Source organism: Primulina eburnea, chromosome 13, assembly GCF_022965805.1.
Source record: "Primulina eburnea isolate SZY01 chromosome 13, ASM2296580v1, whole genome shotgun sequence".
NCBI classification, from domain to species: Eukaryota; Viridiplantae; Streptophyta; class Magnoliopsida; order Lamiales; family Gesneriaceae; genus Primulina; species Primulina eburnea.
The window spans coordinates 34,288,909-34,307,596 of record NC_133113.1 but is presented as its reverse complement, the minus strand read 5'-3'; the positions used below and the strand labels follow the sequence as shown (position 1 = coordinate 34,307,596).

The window sequence follows — 18,688 nt, the reverse complement described above, 5'->3', positions numbered from 1 at the left end:
ATTCCCGCAGTAATCAATTATTAAACTCAACTATTTTAACTGAAATGACAGACAATCGAAATAAGTTCTCCTATGAATATTTTTAGCGATATTATTATGTATGTAAATTTAATTTCTTACCATCTACAAATTTGGCAAAACTTGTGAGAAACGGTCTCACAGATCGTATTTTGTGAGACGGATCTTTTATTTGAGTCAACTATTAAAAAATTTATTTTTTATGCTAAGAGTATTACTTTTTATTGTGTATATCTGTAGATTGACCCATCTGATAGATACAAATTCGTGAAATCGTATCACAAAAGATATGCTCTACAAATTTTACGCTATATATAAATTAAATTAGAAAAAAATTAACTAAATATTCTTGACCAAAAATGGTTGTGGATCCAAATATAATCGGGCCCACCTCTTGTACGTGTTCCTTAGCACTGGACTTCAACATTTCAAGTTGACCTTCTAAATAATTTTGTACTCTTTCATTCGTTGAGTGAGTCTCATATGAGATCGTCTCACGTATCATAATTTATGAGATGAGTCAACCTTACTCATATTCATAATAAAAAGTAATAATCTTAGCATAAAAAGTAATATTTTTTCATGAGTGACCCAAATAAGAGATCCGTCTCACAAATACGAACCGTGAGACCGTCTCACACAAGTTTTTGACTCATTCTTTAACAAAGCACTCATGGGTATATTATTGTCTTTTCGTGCAATATATTACAGGATTTATTGCTCGAAAAGAGTATATATAATAGGATGAAATCGTGTAGTTAATTGTGAATTGGTATTATATCGGGAAATTTACTATAATACGAGATTTGTTGTTGTAACATGTAGGAAAAATTATATTTTTGTCATAATATATATTTGTTTATTTACGATTTTGGTATGTGTTATTGAATTTTTTTAGTCTTTAATAGTTTTTAATTTACAATTTTGATAATTTTTAGATATATAATATAATATGAGATCGATGTATATAAAGTAATCATGATAAAAATGAATATCTAATTTGCAAAAATTGAAAAATATATAACTAATTTTGAGATCATAAAATTTATTCATGGGAAGGTGTCATGAAATAATTTTGTGAGACTTATATTTTATGTATATCATTTATGAAAAAATATTAATTTTTATGTCAAATTTTTATTTTATTATAAATATAAATAAAATTGATCCGTCTCACGAAAAAATATCCGTAAAATAATTTAACAAGAGAAACGCTCCCGAAATCCGATATACGAAAAACTAAAGTCGCGAAAAAGGTAAATAATAACAAACCAAAATGTACAACTTTCTTTTACAATCATTACAACATTTGAACTCCCAATTACTGATTTCGATTCCGCCTATAAAGAAATTGGATTGTGATACTGTGGGACCAGGAATCGTCTGTATCACAACAGCACTTCCAGAGAAAAAGGAAATCCCGAGACTTCAACTTTTTCTTTCGGGCACAAAGCTTACTTGAAATTCTCTTCTTCTACTTGCGCGGAAGGAAGTTAACGATGCATCGTCTTCTTCTACCCACCCTCAGAAACGGTAGCCAGGTTGATTCGCCTCTTCTGTTCCTTATTTATCCATCAACTGCGTGCTCAAGATTATGTGGAGATGCATCTTGTGGGTTCGTTTTGTATTCAACTTTGTTTTGCGTGAATCTATCGCTTGCTGGAGATTTTGGGTCTTAATTTTTTTTGTCATTTTTCGTTTATCTTCTTTTCCGGTTTATGTATCTACATGTTGTTGTATTGGTTGATTTCGGACATGTTTACCGTCGGGATGCTCAAATTATATGATTGAATATTGAGAAATTTGGGTATTCTGCTGTGTATAATAGACTATTGCTGGTTTTGGACTTACAACTTGGAAATACTTGTTAAAATAGATGGTTTTAGATTCCATGTTGCTCAATTGCCAAACAGCTGATTAGTCGAAATGCTATGGGAACGCTAAAGAGCTCCAATCAGATCTCAGAGACACTTTCCAGTCTCTGAAGGATACATTTATATGAAATTATCTACACCTAATTTTTTCCATTAAGGATAGAAACGATGGGTTTCATTGTTCGCTTGTCAGATGTTTGTTCCTAAATCTGAATAACATGTCATTTAACTCTGTTGTTGAGATTGAATTGTCGGTAGTTTTGAGGTCAAATCTTTATCATAAACAAAGAATTTGACAACCATTTTTTGTTTCGAATTGTTTTCTTGAAAATCTAGCACCACTTCAAGATAGGCCGATTTGTAGGGCTCTAATCTTTGATGTGACAGATTATACTATATGTAAAGCGTTGATAAGATAATTTTCTTTTTGGTAGTCATGTATTACATGGATTTGAAGGTCAACTTCCTTGTTTTTACGACCATTACATATGAATTATCATTTATCAATAAGATAATTCAATCTGTATTATATGCCCCTTTTGAAACTATTCTTGATTGTGTTTGATGTTTTCTTGAAAATTTTAACTACGGCTAGCCCGTTTCATCATTTCACAAAACAGTTATGCTGTTCGCATTTGCAGAAAGGTCACCCAAATGTAGCGACTTTTCAAATTCTCCTCGAAATTAATATTTATCCGTGTTCTGCTACTTTTATGTTTTTAATGTGCATTTCATTTCACCTTTCAATTCGCCAGGGTGTTTTCCCTCTAAAGGATATAACCATTAGAAGTCTGCAAAAGCATCCTATTAAAACTCATGTCGTGAAATGCTACAGTACAGAGACATCTGCACAAAATGATGTTTCATCGACCGATGATAACGAGTAGGCACCTTTTCTTTTGCTATTTTTAATTTTCGCATGTACGTTTCCCTTCTAGATTCCATATAAAAAGTGCAACCCCAAAGCATTTAGTGTGCTATTTCACTAAATCGGTGATTCATTACACAAGGAAGACATGTCTGATATCTCCCAATAAGTCTCAACAATCTTTAACTCATATAGTTTGTGAACTCATGAGTGACAGTTGCCATTCTTAGCTTCAAGGGGCACGATATGCTGGCTCCTTTTACTGCTGGATGGCAGACTACAGATCTGAACCCGTTAGTGATTGAGAAATCGGAGGTATAGAAGTTGTTTGATTGGGTTCAAGTTTCTCAAGTCTAAAAGATTGTTCGTTTTCCAGTTATATGCTTTACATTTTTATTTGTTATAGGGCTCTTATGTCTACGACGTTAATGGGAAAAAGTATCTTGATTCTCTTGCTGGATTATGGTGTACAGCTCTAGGTATTTGCTCTTTTAAAATGGATCTTTAGCACCTATGTTATTTATCTAGTTTCCATTTGATTGTCAAATACATATATTTGCCACCTGCACTGCCTTTTACTTAGATGGGAAAGAATCCATCTCTTTCTATTCTTCTGTACACTTTTGTCATTCAAGCCATTATTTGTTGGCTTGGATGTGGTAACTTATGACAAGACTAACCTTTGTTTTCTAGCAGATATCATGGAAACATTAATATTTTGCATCCACGTTGATGCCACCCACTAACATACGTACAAAATAAAGGAGGTCCTCTGAGTAGATATTTATATAGTTTTCTGGGATTATGTCATTTTCAATTGTGGGTCTCATTCAGTTATTTGTTGTTTTCAGGTCACATGCTCTTACTTTTGGTGGATTGAATAATGGACCTAATTTAAATTCATTATGAATAACATGCAATAGCATCTGGTTGCTACATGATTATGACTGTCACCACTATAATAGCTTATATGCTTTAGCATTCTTTCAGGTGGAAGTGAGCCTCGTCTTGTTGCTGCTGCTACCAGACAACTAAACACATTACCATTTTACCACTCTTTCTGGAACCGCACGACAAAACCCTCATTGGTATGATGATTTAAGATTTGGAAACTTCAATTTGGAAATTTTACAATTTATTTCTAATATACAGGATCTTGCCAAAGAACTTTTAAAGTTATTCACTGCAAGTAAAATGTCGAAAGTCTTCTTCACAAATAGTGGGTCAGAGGCCAATGATTCACAGGTTCAAGTTTTCAATCATATCCAGAAAACTTTTATTAGATATCATATCAGCAGTTTTTTTTTAAATCTGTTGGAGACGAAGTTGTGATTAAAATAACATAAATTTGTACTTGTATATAATTTTGGACTTGTAGTTTTGTTTTGGAAACTTAAATTTCACCGCTCCATGTTGCGAAATAAATCATTTGATAGAAGCCCGGAACTGGGGATCTGTCGAGATGACAAAACAATTTAAATTGTTCGTTTTCTTGAAGGGCTGCTTTGAATTCAAGTATTTGATGAATTTCTTTTTACTAGATATTTAAGTTTTCTTTTGTAAAATCAATCATAATTCTGAACTTTTTTCCATATAGGTCAAGCTTGTGTGGTACTACAATAATGCACTTGGAAGGCCAAACAAAAAGAAATTTATTGCTCGAGCAAAATCGTAATATTTTTTGGTTCTGTTATGCACTTAGTTTATACCGTAACTTTTTGGTACCGATATGCTTTTAGTATATACCATTGTTGCCTGTGTTTCAGTGTATTTTCCTTTTTTTGTGGCAGATACCATGGGTCGACACTTGTATCAGCCAGTCTTTCGGGGTATGCTAGTTAGCATTCAACTATCTGAGACTCAAAATTTACTTGTATGCGGCAAAAATTATTTGTAAAAAATTCATTGTCTTTTTAATAGTCTGCCTGCCCTCCACCAGAAGTTCGATCTTCCTTTCCCATATGTGTTACATACAGACTGCCCACATTTTTGGCGCTACCATCTACCAGGTGGTGGCAGACTTTTTTGTCCTTACTTTCTACCTTCTTACATGATCACATCATACTAAAATAATGTTTTGCAGGCGAAACGGAGGAGGAGTTCTCTACTAGGTTGGCCAATAACTTGGAGAATCTTATAATCAAAGAGGGTCCAGAGACGGTAACTAGAGTTTCATAATAAATTCATGCCATTAATTTCTTTTTTAACACATTTGTTTCTCCGGTTTAATGGAAGGCTGTGTTTCTCAACTAGCAAACTCTGATATCTCAGATTGCTGCTTTTATTGCGGAACCAGTAATGGGAGCAGGTGGCGTGATACTTCCACCCGCTACCTATTTTGAGAAGGTTATTTTCGTTTTCCCATTCTCTATGTCACACCAATAATTTAATATGATTAGCTCTACAAAATCCATAAAAGATAGAGCGGCCTCAATTAAAGTATGCAAAGTTTGGTATTTTGGTATATATGGCTCCGCAATCTCTCACAGAAAGTATGACTTGCATTGCCTGTTCGATCAGTCCTTTTCAACTTTGTTTTGTGAGTCACTGGACCTTTTATATTTGGTTAGGTTGGTCTTAGAAACTTATTTTAGGTTTTTAATTCTTAACACCTGACCGACTTACTGTGTCTGTTTAGATAATAATTCATTCACCTTGATCTGGCTAAAAACCGAGGTAGCATGATAAAGTATAAAATTATTGTTGGCACCTCGTATCAACTCAAGGTTATGCGGAAATGTGGTTGCTAACATCTTTATGTATTTGTATTTTGAGAGCGTAGTCCAAAATGTGTCCAGAAGGAATCTGGGCACCCATTTTCTTCAATTGGAGTCGAGAAGGAAATTATGTAAAAATTTTGCCAAACATATCTGAGATGGGTCTCTATCTCTCTCTTCTTTTTTCGGTGAAGAGTGGACATTGGTTTAAATATTTTTCACGTGTGTGCAGATTCAGGCTGTAGTTAAAAAGTATGATATTCTTTTCATTGCCGACGAAGTAATATGTGCCTTCGGAAGGCTCGGAACAATGTTCGGCAGTGACAAATATGGAATTAAACCTGATCTTGTCACCTTGGCAAAGGTACAAGTTCACCTCTAGTTAAATTTCGTAGTAGCTATTTTTTTTATTCCATATTCTTAATTTCCTTATGCTCTTGATAATATACAGGCTCTTTCTTCTGCATACGTACCTATTGGAGCCATTCTTATGAGCCCTGAAATTTACGATGTCATACACAATCAGAGCAACAAGCTTGGTTTGTGGTGACATTTAAATCTAATTTAATCTGATGTGGTTTTGGTCATAAATCCAATGTACTGAGTCGCTCAAAAATTTCTTTCTTTAAGGGGTTTTCTCCCATGGATTCACTTATTCTGGACACCCTGTATCTTGTGCTGTTGCATTGGAGGCGCTTAAGATCTACAAGTATGTTGTCATTACTTGATTATTTCCATTGACTTAACTGTTTATTCTCGATAACATTTAACATTGTCGTGTTAAAAAGATTGATATAGTTCTTCGCTACAATCAAAGTATGAAGTGAACTTGCACAAAGAACAATCTCAAAAAGGATGAGTTCGCATTTAGTCAATTCAAATTGATTTGATTGAAATCAAAACATATATTAGGTTCGATTTTGTTGTTATGGAGATTACTATGCATATATTGTGGTTTTGTTATTTTAAATATTATTACCATATTCCTTCCAAGATATTTTCACATGTATATACGGAATTGTATTTTAAAGTAAAAGAGAAGATAGAATTGTAGATTTCTTGCCATTGTGTCGTGGATATAGGTTTTCAAGTTCAAATCATGTAATTATACGTTGTCTTACATGTTTTCTTCGCTATATTTCTAGTACTTCACCATTCTACTCTGGGCACATGACTTATTTGCTACATATTCGATTACTGTTGGGGAGCATTTGCGACTGGCTTTTGCTTATTCTGTGTCAAAATCTTAAAAGGTTCCTTGTTTACAGAGAGAGAAACATCCTCGACCAAGTGAACAGTATAGCACCCAAATTTCAAGAAGGTTTGAAAGCGTTTTCGGCCAGCCCCATCATCGGGGAGGTACACAAACATTTTATCAGATTCATTTCTACAAGGTTTTCCATGAATATTATGGATGGTTTCTTATTGTGTCTTTTGATCAACACTCTTTCTTGAAGATACGTGGAACTGGTTTGATTCTTGGAACAGAATTCACGGATAACAAATCACCAAATGATGCATTTCCTCCTGAATGGGGTATAGCCTTGCTACATCTACGTGAAAAACCTTTTTAGAACATTGCTTGGTACGAGACGCGATTTTCATTTCTTTCATTAAATTTGAAGGTGTTGCTGCATATTTTGGAGCACAATGTCAGGAGAATGGCATGTTAGTACGTGTTTCGGGCGACAGCATAATGATGTCTCCTCCATTTATAGTGACTCCTCAAGAAGTTGATGAGGTGAGTTTCTGTACATTTTGAATGATAATACACCATTCATTTTGGGAAGGACCGAGATGAAAGCGATAAGGAAGAGGAGGGTCAGTTGTACTTATTTTTAAAAAAACTTTGAGTCATGTTTTCCGGAAACATCTTCGAGTGGAATCAACCCTTCTTTTATAAATGGAGCTCATTTTCGATGATGTTCATTTTTCATGTACATGTTCATGTGATCAAAATGTTCGATTCGAGAATCGGGGTAGAACTCGAATAAATTAAAAGGCTGATTCGTTTTCCTTTTTTCCCATTTTCAGCTGATACGGATTTATGGAATAGCTCTGAAGAAGACAGAAGAAAGGGTGGAAGAGTTCAAATCTAAGAAGTAAAACAACTGAAATTGTTATGCCTCTATGTAATAGACAATACATGTGTTTATTTATCAGTTACGTTTCAATAATAATAATGTGAAAATAAATTACTAAAATTCATAGTAAAGTTTGCGCTAATTTCTTTCATCCTCTTTCAAGAAATTATTGGTTCAGAGGGTGTAAAAGGGAATAGCCTTGCTACATCTACGTGAAAAAGGGAATTAATAATAGTTTATTAATTAAATTAAATTCATTTTTATATCTTATTGTAAATGTTCATTTTCATCATTAAATGCTCAATTTGATGATTGAACTACCAACTCACCATAAATGTATTTTACCTTTTCCAATTTGGATCTGATTGGCACGTTTATTATAGTAAACTGTAAAAGTAAATAATTCAAAAAAAATTAGCTGATATTTTATTATAAAATTAAATTGAAAGTGATACCACTGAATGATCATTCTGATTGAACTCAGTCCATTCTTGGAAAATATTCTTGAATTATGAATTCCAATATGATGCTGGGTTACAGTCAAATTAGGGAATTAGCAAATGAATAATTTTTGTTGAGATGATCTCATAAATTTATATTTGTGAGATAAATTGATTTAACTTATATTTATAATAAAAAATAATATTTTGGTATAAAAAATATTTTTTTAACAAATCGAGTTGGTTAGAGATTTATCTTATAAAATTGATCGATGACGCGAATTTATAGAAGTTTTTGTGTAAGCAAATTCGTTTGCCATTTCGTTCCTCGAAATTCAATTTAATCGATCAAGTCAAAATCCTCACAGCCGGCTATGTTTACTTGATAGGAAAAGTCATTTCAAAGTCAGAGATCTTATGTGAGCTTCTTAATGTTAATTGACAGACAAATTAATGCCAATAAATTTGTCAATAACTTAACACCTTCAAATTAATATCCATTTAGTATATATATATATATATATATATATATATATATATATATATATATATTTGATTTTTTTAAATTTAGAACACAAATTTCCCCTTATAAAGTTTTATGTCTGAATCAGTTAAAAGATATCGGTGTTATAATATCCATCAACTGTGTTTATTTCTGTGATCATTGTTGAGGTGACACTCATTTATTGGAGATATAATTTTGATACGCTTGGACATTTACTTAGTGGATTGTACAATTTTGATATACTTTATCAAATCCAATATATGAGTATCAACTCAACCGTGGACAGTAAAATGACCATACACTGTGCACCTTTAATCTAAAAAATTTAAAATATATGTTATAAAACATGGTTAATTCTAGAAATAACTAATAAAATCATACTTAAAACAATTATCATAAATATTATCAAATTGTATTGTAAAATACCTTCTTTAAAGTCCTTAGTGGCATAATCTAAAAAAACAATTTATATTCACATAATTTGTGCACATGATTATTAATTGCAATGTAATATAAGAGAAATTTTTTTAAAAAAAACTAACAATATCATCTTCAATCCATGAGATTATTATAAAACCATAATAAATAAAACTCACCCTAAATAGACAATCAAGAGTTCGATTGATAATAATAAAATTCTATATAAAAAAAACACTCATAATTTTAAATATTACGGGACAATTTTATTCCACGACAAAATTTGTTGTACATAAGAAAGTATTTTTGCATGCACACAACTAACAACTTGTGCATAGAGTCGTTAATAATAAAAATAATAATAAAATAAAACTCTATCCACCATAAGAAAGTCTCTCTCTTTAGTCTTTACAACGTGAAAAATGATGAATTTTTTTTTTAAAAAAAATTAAATCGTCGCATCATTTTTATTTTTTGTTTGACTCCACACGATCGATCGAGTCATGATCAAAAGAGGGGTGGAATGCAAGGAAAAAAATCATTAATAATTATTATTATTATTATATCATAAATTGAAAATATATATTATAAAAAGAGAGTCGGGAAAATGTGATAAAAATTACATATCGGCAAACGTAGACTGGACGGTTTGGTCGGCTCATGGTGGACTCCACAATTACATGTCTTTTTTAGGTAAAAGTTTTTTTAAAAAAAATTCTAATGTTTTGGTTTAATTTTGTCCATTGACCAAACCAACTTTATTCGTGTTTTATAAATTTTGAAATACAAATATTGGGTAAACAAAGGCTCCTTGGCTTATATTTTTACCATTGAATATTATAGTCGTCCATATTTAATTGAGTTGTTGGATCTAAAATCTTGAGAATGCAAGTTAGATGTCAGTTGAATATTGGTAGAATTGAAAATAATTTCAAAAGATTTATACTCGTACACATTTTAAGTATATGGTGCAAAAATAGGTGAAATTGTTTTGAGTTATCGGTTAGTTCATTCTCTATCAAGTCAAACAATTTTAATAATTATCATCTCATTAGATATGTATATACATAATTTCGATATGTTTTTAACGTACCGTACATGTTTATGTGAGTATTGATCGAGTGACATTTACCTTATCATTGTTATAAAACATATAAAAATTACACATTGAACATGACTATTACTTCATCAATACAAATACGATAGTGTGTATATATATATATGGCAAAAATTTGTGTGAGATGGTCTCACGGATCGTATTTGTGAGACAGATCTCTTATTTGGGTCTACCATTAAAAATATTACTTTTTATGCTAAAAGTATTAGTTTTTATTGTGAATATATATAGGCAAAAACTTGTGTGAGACGGTCTCACGGGTTGTATTTGTGAGACGGAGCTCTTATTTGGATCATCCATAAAAAAATATTACTTTTTATGCTAAGAGTATTACTTTTTATTTTGAATATGGATAGGGTTGACATGTCTCACATATTAAGATCCGTGAGACGGTCTCACATGAGATTTACTCAATATATATATATATATATATATATATATATATATATATATACTCTTTCCAACGCGTCTGACGCCGTTGAACCGAACAATTCGAATTGGCAACAAAGGTCCCGCCACCCCGAGCCCACTACACCGCCGCGTAGACGAGGGCGACTCCTCCTGCTCCCCTCCCCTCCCTATTAAATCCAAAAACTCGCAGTCTCTCACCCCATAATTCTTCTCTCCAACTCTCAATTTCGCATAAAAAGAGAGAGAGAGAGAAGATATTCCTAAAAAAAGCAAAAGCAGAAAAAGCAAGATCAGCTCATCACGCTTCTCTGATTCCACAGGCAAGTTATATATCACATATTCGTGTATTTAATTTGATCTCTGTGTTTCTCTTCAATTTCATGTGCTTTTGCAGATTCTCTGTATTTTTTTTTATCGAATCTGATCTATTTATGCTTCAATCTATTGCTCTCTTAGAATTTCTTCCTGCGTTTGTTGAACTTTGATAATCTGTGTACTGATTTTGACTTAAATCAGTCGGAAGTAGGCACTGAAACTGGATTAATCGAAGATCATCATGATTTTTTTTCAAAAAAAATTGTTAATACAAACAAATAGTACTTTTACGATGATTGATTGATGATCATCTAGGATGAATTTGGTTGCGCTATCTATTTTTATTAATTTCTTCCCCTGTTGATACTTTTTTTGATGATTATCATCTGATTATTTGCCTGATTTTCGAAATCTTAGTTGGTGAGTTGCGGCATTACTGATAACAATTAGCATCAGAATACCCCTAAATCTAAGTGTGTAATCTGTATAAAAAAGTAGAAACTATTATCTTTTTCCCTGTTCTTTACAGCCTGTAAATTACTCCATCTAAAAGTCCAAAAGACTACATACATAATAAAAATTATTATCTTCAAAAATTTGACAAATCTGAACAATATAGTATTTTAAGCAGAAAAATATATTTTTGTGCACTTATTAGCAAATGTGGAAATGTTTGCCCTTGTAAATGGGGGAAAGGTTCATCGGCCTCCGCAGACCGTAAATTCCCAAAATACTTTGTTCCGCGCATTGTCTGGTCTTGACTGTCAACTTTTTGGCTTCGAGTGAGTGAATTCGCTTCACTGATTTATTTTGACTGAAATTGTAAAATATTTGTCTGGGAAATAGAAATTATAAAATATTCGACACAAGAATTTACCAAACTTTTGTGGGTTCCACTAGCTTTGATAAAGAATAATAATTCTTATCTTTTTATAGAAAACAATTACTACCGCATCTCAAATATAAAGTTATATATATATATATATATATATATATATATATATATATATATATATATATAGAAAACAATTACTACCGCATCTCAAATATAAAGTTATATATATATATATATATGTCAAAAACTTGTGTGAGACGGTCTCACGGGTCGTATTTGTGAGATTATATATATATATATATATATATATATATATATATTATACAAATATAATTTTATATTTTTTTGACAATATTTGTATTAAAAAATTACAAAGTCATACATTATTTTTTTTCGTTCGTCTATTTTTAAAATTTAGTATTGTTTTTTATATTAAAATATTTGTTAAATAATAGTAAATATTTTATTTTTTCGTAAAATGTTCCTTTTTCAGTTATTTCATAAATTTACGTATGCAAATAGATGTATATATAAAAAGGAGATATTATTATATTTTACGCACTCAACCGAGCGAACATGTTTGAATCTCTGTTCTCTAGTTCAATTTCATTACACAGGAATATATTGTTTTGCGTTTGGAAAGTCATTGTTTAATATAACATAAACAAAAAAAATTCAAATTCATATATCTTTCTAATTATTTGTATTATAATTATACTAATTATAATGTATTTCAAATATCTAAAATATTAGAGTCATTTAAAATATATTGTGATTAATATAATTATAGTGTAATAAATAAGAGAATATATATTTGAATTTTCTTTGTTCAAGTTATATAATAATGAAAATAGATTTGAAAACTCCATCGAAATGTAATCCCACTCTATTTTTCTAATCGATTCATGAGATGGAATAAATCAATCCGATTTAATTTTGCCAGATAGAAAACCAGATCCAAAAATATTAAATAAAAATATATATCGCCAGAAATTAAGAGTGTAATTCTGAAACATATAAAATCATAGAAATATACATATGAAAAACAAAAAAGATAAAGTTTATTAAATTTAATATAGGGTCAAATCAGTGGGCCATATATATATTATTATAGAAGTCACCATTCGATTTAATCTTGCCGGATTTTATTGAACTAGAATCTCAAAATTCCCAGATTTAATAATGGGGTCAAATTAAGTGCGGGAAAAATATTATACGAATTAAATAATCTGGCCAAATCCAGATTTCCAGGTTTCCGTTCACAATTACTTACCCTACACCGCTACACATACCTCATTACCTCACGTCTTTGGAATATATAATAATCCATTAGAATTGGTAGTGGTAGGTAGGTTCCATGGATTCAATGAATGTGTGCCAGTTTTATGTATCTATTTCTTATATATATTGTTTTTATTTCGGAAGTAGTGTCCTGATTCATCTGGTGTGCCACTGTTCCTTGCTGTTTGGGAATAATATAAAGTATATGATGATTTCTATTCAAACAAATATATTGTGCAATATGAGAATTTTGTACACGCATGTTTTTAATATACTGTTGGTGAATTTCATGTCCTGAAGCATTTCCTTTCTCAACCAAAAATAGTAGGGGATTGTGACGATCATTGAAATCTCGCATGTGGGGTCTAGTTATCAAAACCTCTAGGCACGTCAATAGTCGCAAATAATGAGATTAAGCGTTTCAACTAGCAACATTTATTATATATATATTTAAACCATTAATATGAAATTGATAGAATATAATTAAATATATAATAAAAAAAGTATATCATCCAAGACGACTTTCTGAACTTATGTTAAATTCACGTCCTTTGCAAAATATCGACGGCATCGTGCAATCAAATTCGAATTCATCTATTAATTTCATATAATTATTTTCAGGATTTTAGAGATCGGTCAGCTGCAATTATTCAGTTATGGCAGAAGAGATAAGACGGGAGACTGTGGAGGACCAGGTGGCGGAGGGTGCTGAGAGCAATGGAGTGATTCCTGCTAAGGTAAAATATGTGAACATGGTTGCTAGTGGTTCAAATCATGGTCAGTTTAATCAAACTTGTATTGCTTCATTTTGTAAACTTTAAAGCTGTAATTGTTTGATTACGCTTCTTAATTTTTTCACAAAATTTTAATTTCAGATATTAGAAGAAAACACAAAGCAGGGGGAGAATGTAGAAAAGAAAGAGGAAGAAGTAACGTCAAATCTTGATGGTGAATTCGTAAAAATAGAGAAAGAATCTCTCGATGCAAAGGATCATCCCCATGATGCTGAGACAAATTCCATAGCCGGTGAAAAACCAACTGTCGTTGAGCGTAGCTCCACTGCCAGCAATCCTGAGGCTAGTAGAGAGTTGTTGGAATCACAAGAAAAAGTTAAAGATCTTGAGCATGAATTGCAGAGAATGTCAGGTGTTTTGAAAGAATCTGAATCCGAGAACACAAACTTGAAGGATGAACTTTTGCATACAAAAGAGAAGCATCTGGAGAGTTCAAAGAAACACGGAGAATTTGAACTTGAACACAGACAACTGCAGGATCAGATATTAGAAACAGAGAAGAGATACAACGAGCAGCTGAAAACTCTGCAAGATGCATTACAAGCTCAAGAAGAAAAGAACGAAGCATTGACCGGTGTGAAAGAAGCATTTGATGGTCTCAGTCTTCAGCTAGAGACATCAAGAAAGAAGATGAATGATTTGGAGCTTGAGCTTGAAAATTCTAATACTGAAGCCAAAAGGTACGAGGAGTTGCATAAGGAAAGTGGTTTGCATGCTGAATCGGAGACACAGAAATCCTTGGAGTTGGAGAGGTTGCTTGAGGTTGCAAAATCTAGCACGAAAGAGGTGGAAGATCGTATGATTTCTTTACAAGATGAGATCAGAAGCTTAAACGAAAAGATTGCCGAGAACCAGAAAATCGAAGAGGCGTTAAAGAACACTACCACTGAGCTTTCAGATGTCCAATGTGAATTGGAGCAATCAAAATCACTGGCGCAAGATTTGGAGCAGAAACTAGCTTCAAAGGAAGATCTTGTCAATGAATTGACAAAGGGATTGGAACTGGCCAAGGCTTCTGAATCTAAGGCTAAGGAAGAAAACGAATCACTTGAGAAGTTGCTGTCATCAACAAAAGAAAATCTTACAGAGAAGGAATCCCATCTTGAAGATGTAAAGTTGAAATTGGAGGAAGAGGTCAGGTCAAAGGAAGAGATCGAAGAAAATTTGAAACTCCAGCAAACAAAGATGGAGAGAGTGCAGGAAGAACTAACCAAAGCAAGTAAAGAAAAAGAAATGCTGGTAGGTGTGGTGACTGATCTAACCAACAAAAGTTCCCAGCTGAAGGAGTTGTGTGATGAATTTGAGGCTAAGTTGCAGCGCTCAGATGAGAATTTTAGCAAAACAGATTCTCTTTTATCCCAAGCAGTGGCGAACAGCAAAGAACTGGAACAGAAACTGAAAACCATTGAAGAGCTTCACACCGAGTCTGGTCATGCAGCTAATACTGTGAACCAGAAAAACCTAGAGCTCGAAGACATGGTAAAAGCCTTGAACTTAGCAACTGAAGAAACAAGGCTGCAGGTGACAGAATATGAAACACGATGTATCGCACTGGAACAGAAAAAAGTCGAGCTAGAGCAACAGCTGAATATGACGGAATTGAAATGCCATGAATCTGAGAGAGAATCGAGAGAGTTATCTGACAAAATATCAGAACTGTATGCCACAATCAATAAGGAGAAGGAGGAGCAAGAAAAATTAGATGCCCAACTGCAAGAATTCAAGGCCAAAGTTGATCAAATGGAATCTGAATTGGGGAAGGTAATGTCACACAAGTTGGAGCTTGAGCTGGAGCTAAAGAACACTACAGACAAATCTGCCGAGCATGAGGGACGAGCCAATACGATTCATCAGCGAAGCCTTGATCTAGAGCAATTAATGAAGGCATCGGATTCCAAAGCAGTTGACACAAGCAAAAAAGTGAGCGAGTTAGAGCTCCTTCTTGAAACTGAGAAATATAGGATTAAGGAGCTTGAAGAGATGACAAGCTTATTAGAAAACAAATGTTTGGATGTAGAAGCAGAATTCAAGAAAAGTAATAATAATATATCTGAACTTGAAGTAAAGCTTGAGGTGGCCCAATTAAAAGTGTCGAGCCTAGAGGTTGCGCTGCAGGCGTCCACTGAAAAGGAAAAGGATTTGATAGAATCCTTGAATATAACTACAGAAGAAAACAGAATTTTGAAAGATCTGTCAAAAACCTCGAATGAAAAGCTATTGGAGGCAGAAAATTTACTAGATGTTTTACGGAAGGAACTCAATATTTCCCAAGAGAGATTGAAGAGCATCGAAAAGGAGCTCACGGATTCTGGAATGAAGGAAAATGAAGCTGTGCAGAATCTTAAGTTAGCAGAAGAACAGCTAGAGCAACAAATTAAAGTCTTGGCGAAAGAGACTGCAAGAAGTGCAGAACTTGAATCATCTCATGAGATTCTAACGAGGGACTCTGAGTTGAAACTCCTGGACGCAATTGCAAATTTCACCAGCAGAGATTCCGAGGCAAAATCATTAATCGATAAAGTAAAGAGTCTTGAAGACCAGATGATCAGTTATCAACAGCAGCTTGCCGAAGCAGATGAAAGATGTGAAACTACTAAAAAAGAGATGGGTCAGATTTTAGAGAAACTGGCTTCTTCTGAAAATGCCAACGAAGAACTCAAAAGTAAGATCTTGGAAGCAGAAGGTAAAGTTGATAAGCACATTGAAGAAAATTTGCTGCTGTCTGAAACTAACGCACAATTCAGCAGCAAAACACGAGATCTCGAAGAAAAGCTAACTGCGGCTTTTTCTGACTTGGAAGCCTCTAACAGGCAGCTAGCTTCCCACACTAACACTATCACTGATCTAACAGAGCGCCATACTAAAGTCTCTGAACTCAAGTTGACAGCTGAAGCCCGTATATTAGAAGCCGAAGCACAATTGGAAGAAGTTATTCAGAAATTTGGCCTGAGAGATTCAGAAGCCAAGGACTTGACTGAGAAGGTAAAAGCTTTTCAAGCACAGGTGATAGAAAATGAAGAACAGGCTAAGGAAACATCTGCACGGGTGAAAAGTCTAGAATTAGAATTGGAACAAATTCTCTTGAAATGTACTGGTCTGGAGAAAGAACATCAGACAAAATCGAGTCAGTTTGAAAAGGATGTTGAAGCTCTAGTTGGCACAAACTCAAAGCTTACTCTAGAGCTTGCCTCGTATGAGTCTAAACTAAATGAGTTAGAAAATAATTTTTCCATTGTGTCATCTGAGAAAGATAGTACAAGTGAAGCACTAAATGCTTCAAAAAAGGAGATAGAAGAGCTGACACTGCAGCTTGCTTCTGAAGGTCAGAAGCTACAATCTCAGGTTAGTTCTCTTCTCGACAAAATTAGCTCTCTTCTCGACTACAACATATTTTACAAGTTGAGATTGTTTGTTATGGCCTTTTTGTGTTTGTGAAACTCAAATTTTTCTTATTAATGTCTTCATTGTGCAGATACACTCTATTATGGAAGAGAACAACATGCTTACAGAAACATTTCATGGTTCCAAGAAGGATCTTGAAGCGATGATAATGAATCTTGAAGAACAGTTGAAAGACCGCAAATTAAATGAAGATGCCCTCAAGGCTAAGATGGAAATCCTCAACACTGAGGTAAACCAAAAATCTGAGTTGCAAGATCGACTAAAAGAACTTGAAGAACACTTAGCAAATTCAGAAGCTAGATTTAAAGAAGAGGTGACAACAATTATTCTACCAGTTTGATTAACCGATTGTTGTAGATTGTAAATATAGAAAATATGCTGTTCTGAATTGGTTGGTAAATTCTTTGTTCTATTTCTGGAAAACAGAAAGAGTTGAACTCTCAGAAGGAGCTGGAACAAGAAAATGCTTTGAAACGTTCCGTGGACGAACTTGAAGCCAGGAAACACAAAGTCCTACTCTTGGAAAATCAAGTTAAAGAAATTGAAGATAAATTACATCTGGCTGACACAAAATTTAAAGAAAAGGTTAGACTTTACTTTTCATAGACTTATACATGCATATTTGTCATCTTTTCGTATTGCCAATTTAACTATCAATTGCAAGCTCGAGCTCGACAAGCTTCTTGCATGTGTATCAACTACTCAAACTATGAGCTCGGGGCATATTCATGCAACAACATGAAAGCAAAATAAAAGATATATAACTTGTGCTCCAGTTGACCACCCAAGCTTGAATTATATGTGCTCAAGTGGGTCGAGTTTAATCGAGTTTCTCCTTTAGCTCATTTACACCTCTGCTCTAACTAATATTTACTAGAGTTGCTCGAGTTTGACTCAAGACCTGATTGAGTCATTAGCTAAGCCCTCTTGTTCTCCGAGTTTCATTTCATAGCTTTGCACTACATTTAACAACAAGAATTGTCTCAAAGTAGCCAAATACTTCATATAAGCATTACTAATTTCATTGTATAATACAGGAAGTTGAAAATATTTCCGTTGAAACCAAGGATGAGACAATAAGATCTCGGGATATTGATTCCTTCACCAACATTCCTCCCAAACGAAAGAGTAAGAAAAAATTGGAGGCGCGTCCAGCCCAAACATCTTCCTCCGACACACAGATTCAAACCACAGAGACATCACCAGGCATGACACTTAAATTCATTTTAGGTGTGGCTCTTGTTTCAGTTATTGTTGGCATTATTCTGGGGAAGAAGTATTAGCTTTGGAATTGAGGTTTGGATTTGGCTTCTGTTTTTATCGATTTTTTGCCACTTGGGTTAGTTTGTTATTTATTTTGTACAAAATCGCAGGGGGGAAGCTTTATTTGTATGTTTGATTTTGTTTGAGGTTTGATCTTTTGATTAGGTCAGGATTGGTTTTGATTTGAAACCTGACCCGTAGTTTTATAGCATGGAAAAAGGAACAAGGAAGAATATTAACTATTATTCTTGATGTATTCAAGTTTGGACTTGTTATGTTGTCTCTTGAAGAATGACTATTATATCTCTCATCAATTTCGCATTTTCTAGCAAGGGCTAGACTCTAAT

General features: G+C 33.3%; 2 protein-coding genes across 3 annotated transcripts; both read left to right on the top strand.

The window, feature by feature from the left end:
- The first annotated feature begins 1,329 nt into the window (after positions 1–1,329).
- Positions 1,330–7,712, top strand: LOC140809184 (gamma aminobutyrate transaminase 1, mitochondrial-like). 2 transcript variants are annotated; one of them, XM_073166681.1, is made up of 18 exons: positions 1,330–1,559; positions 2,648–2,775; positions 2,991–3,075; positions 3,167–3,239; positions 3,751–3,848; positions 3,913–4,005; positions 4,358–4,431; positions 4,551–4,589; positions 4,681–4,769; positions 4,844–4,920; positions 5,032–5,106; positions 5,710–5,841; positions 5,929–6,016; positions 6,108–6,186; positions 6,746–6,836; positions 6,935–7,013; positions 7,103–7,218; positions 7,512–7,712. In XM_073166681.1, the coding sequence occupies exons 1-18, from the start codon at positions 1,518–1,520 to the stop codon at positions 7,581–7,583; spliced, it is 1,530 nt and encodes a 509-aa protein (XP_073022782.1). In that variant the 5' UTR covers positions 1,330–1,517; the 3' UTR covers positions 7,584–7,712. The 2 variants fall into 2 exon arrangements, with proteins under 2 accessions (XP_073022782.1, XP_073022783.1); XM_073166682.1 differs by lacking the exon at positions 1,330–1,559 and having other exon boundaries at positions 2,978–3,075.
- A 2,914-nt stretch (positions 7,713–10,626) lies between these two features.
- On the top strand, positions 10,627–18,616 carry LOC140808878 (uncharacterized). Its single transcript, XM_073166202.1, has 6 exons — positions 10,627–10,771; positions 13,504–13,619; positions 13,758–17,018; positions 17,149–17,391; positions 17,505–17,663; positions 18,116–18,616. The coding sequence occupies exons 2-6, from the start codon at positions 13,539–13,541 to the stop codon at positions 18,359–18,361; spliced, it is 3,990 nt and encodes a 1,329-aa protein (XP_073022303.1). The 5' UTR covers positions 10,627–10,771; positions 13,504–13,538; the 3' UTR covers positions 18,362–18,616.
- Positions 18,617–18,688: the final 72 nt, after the last annotated feature.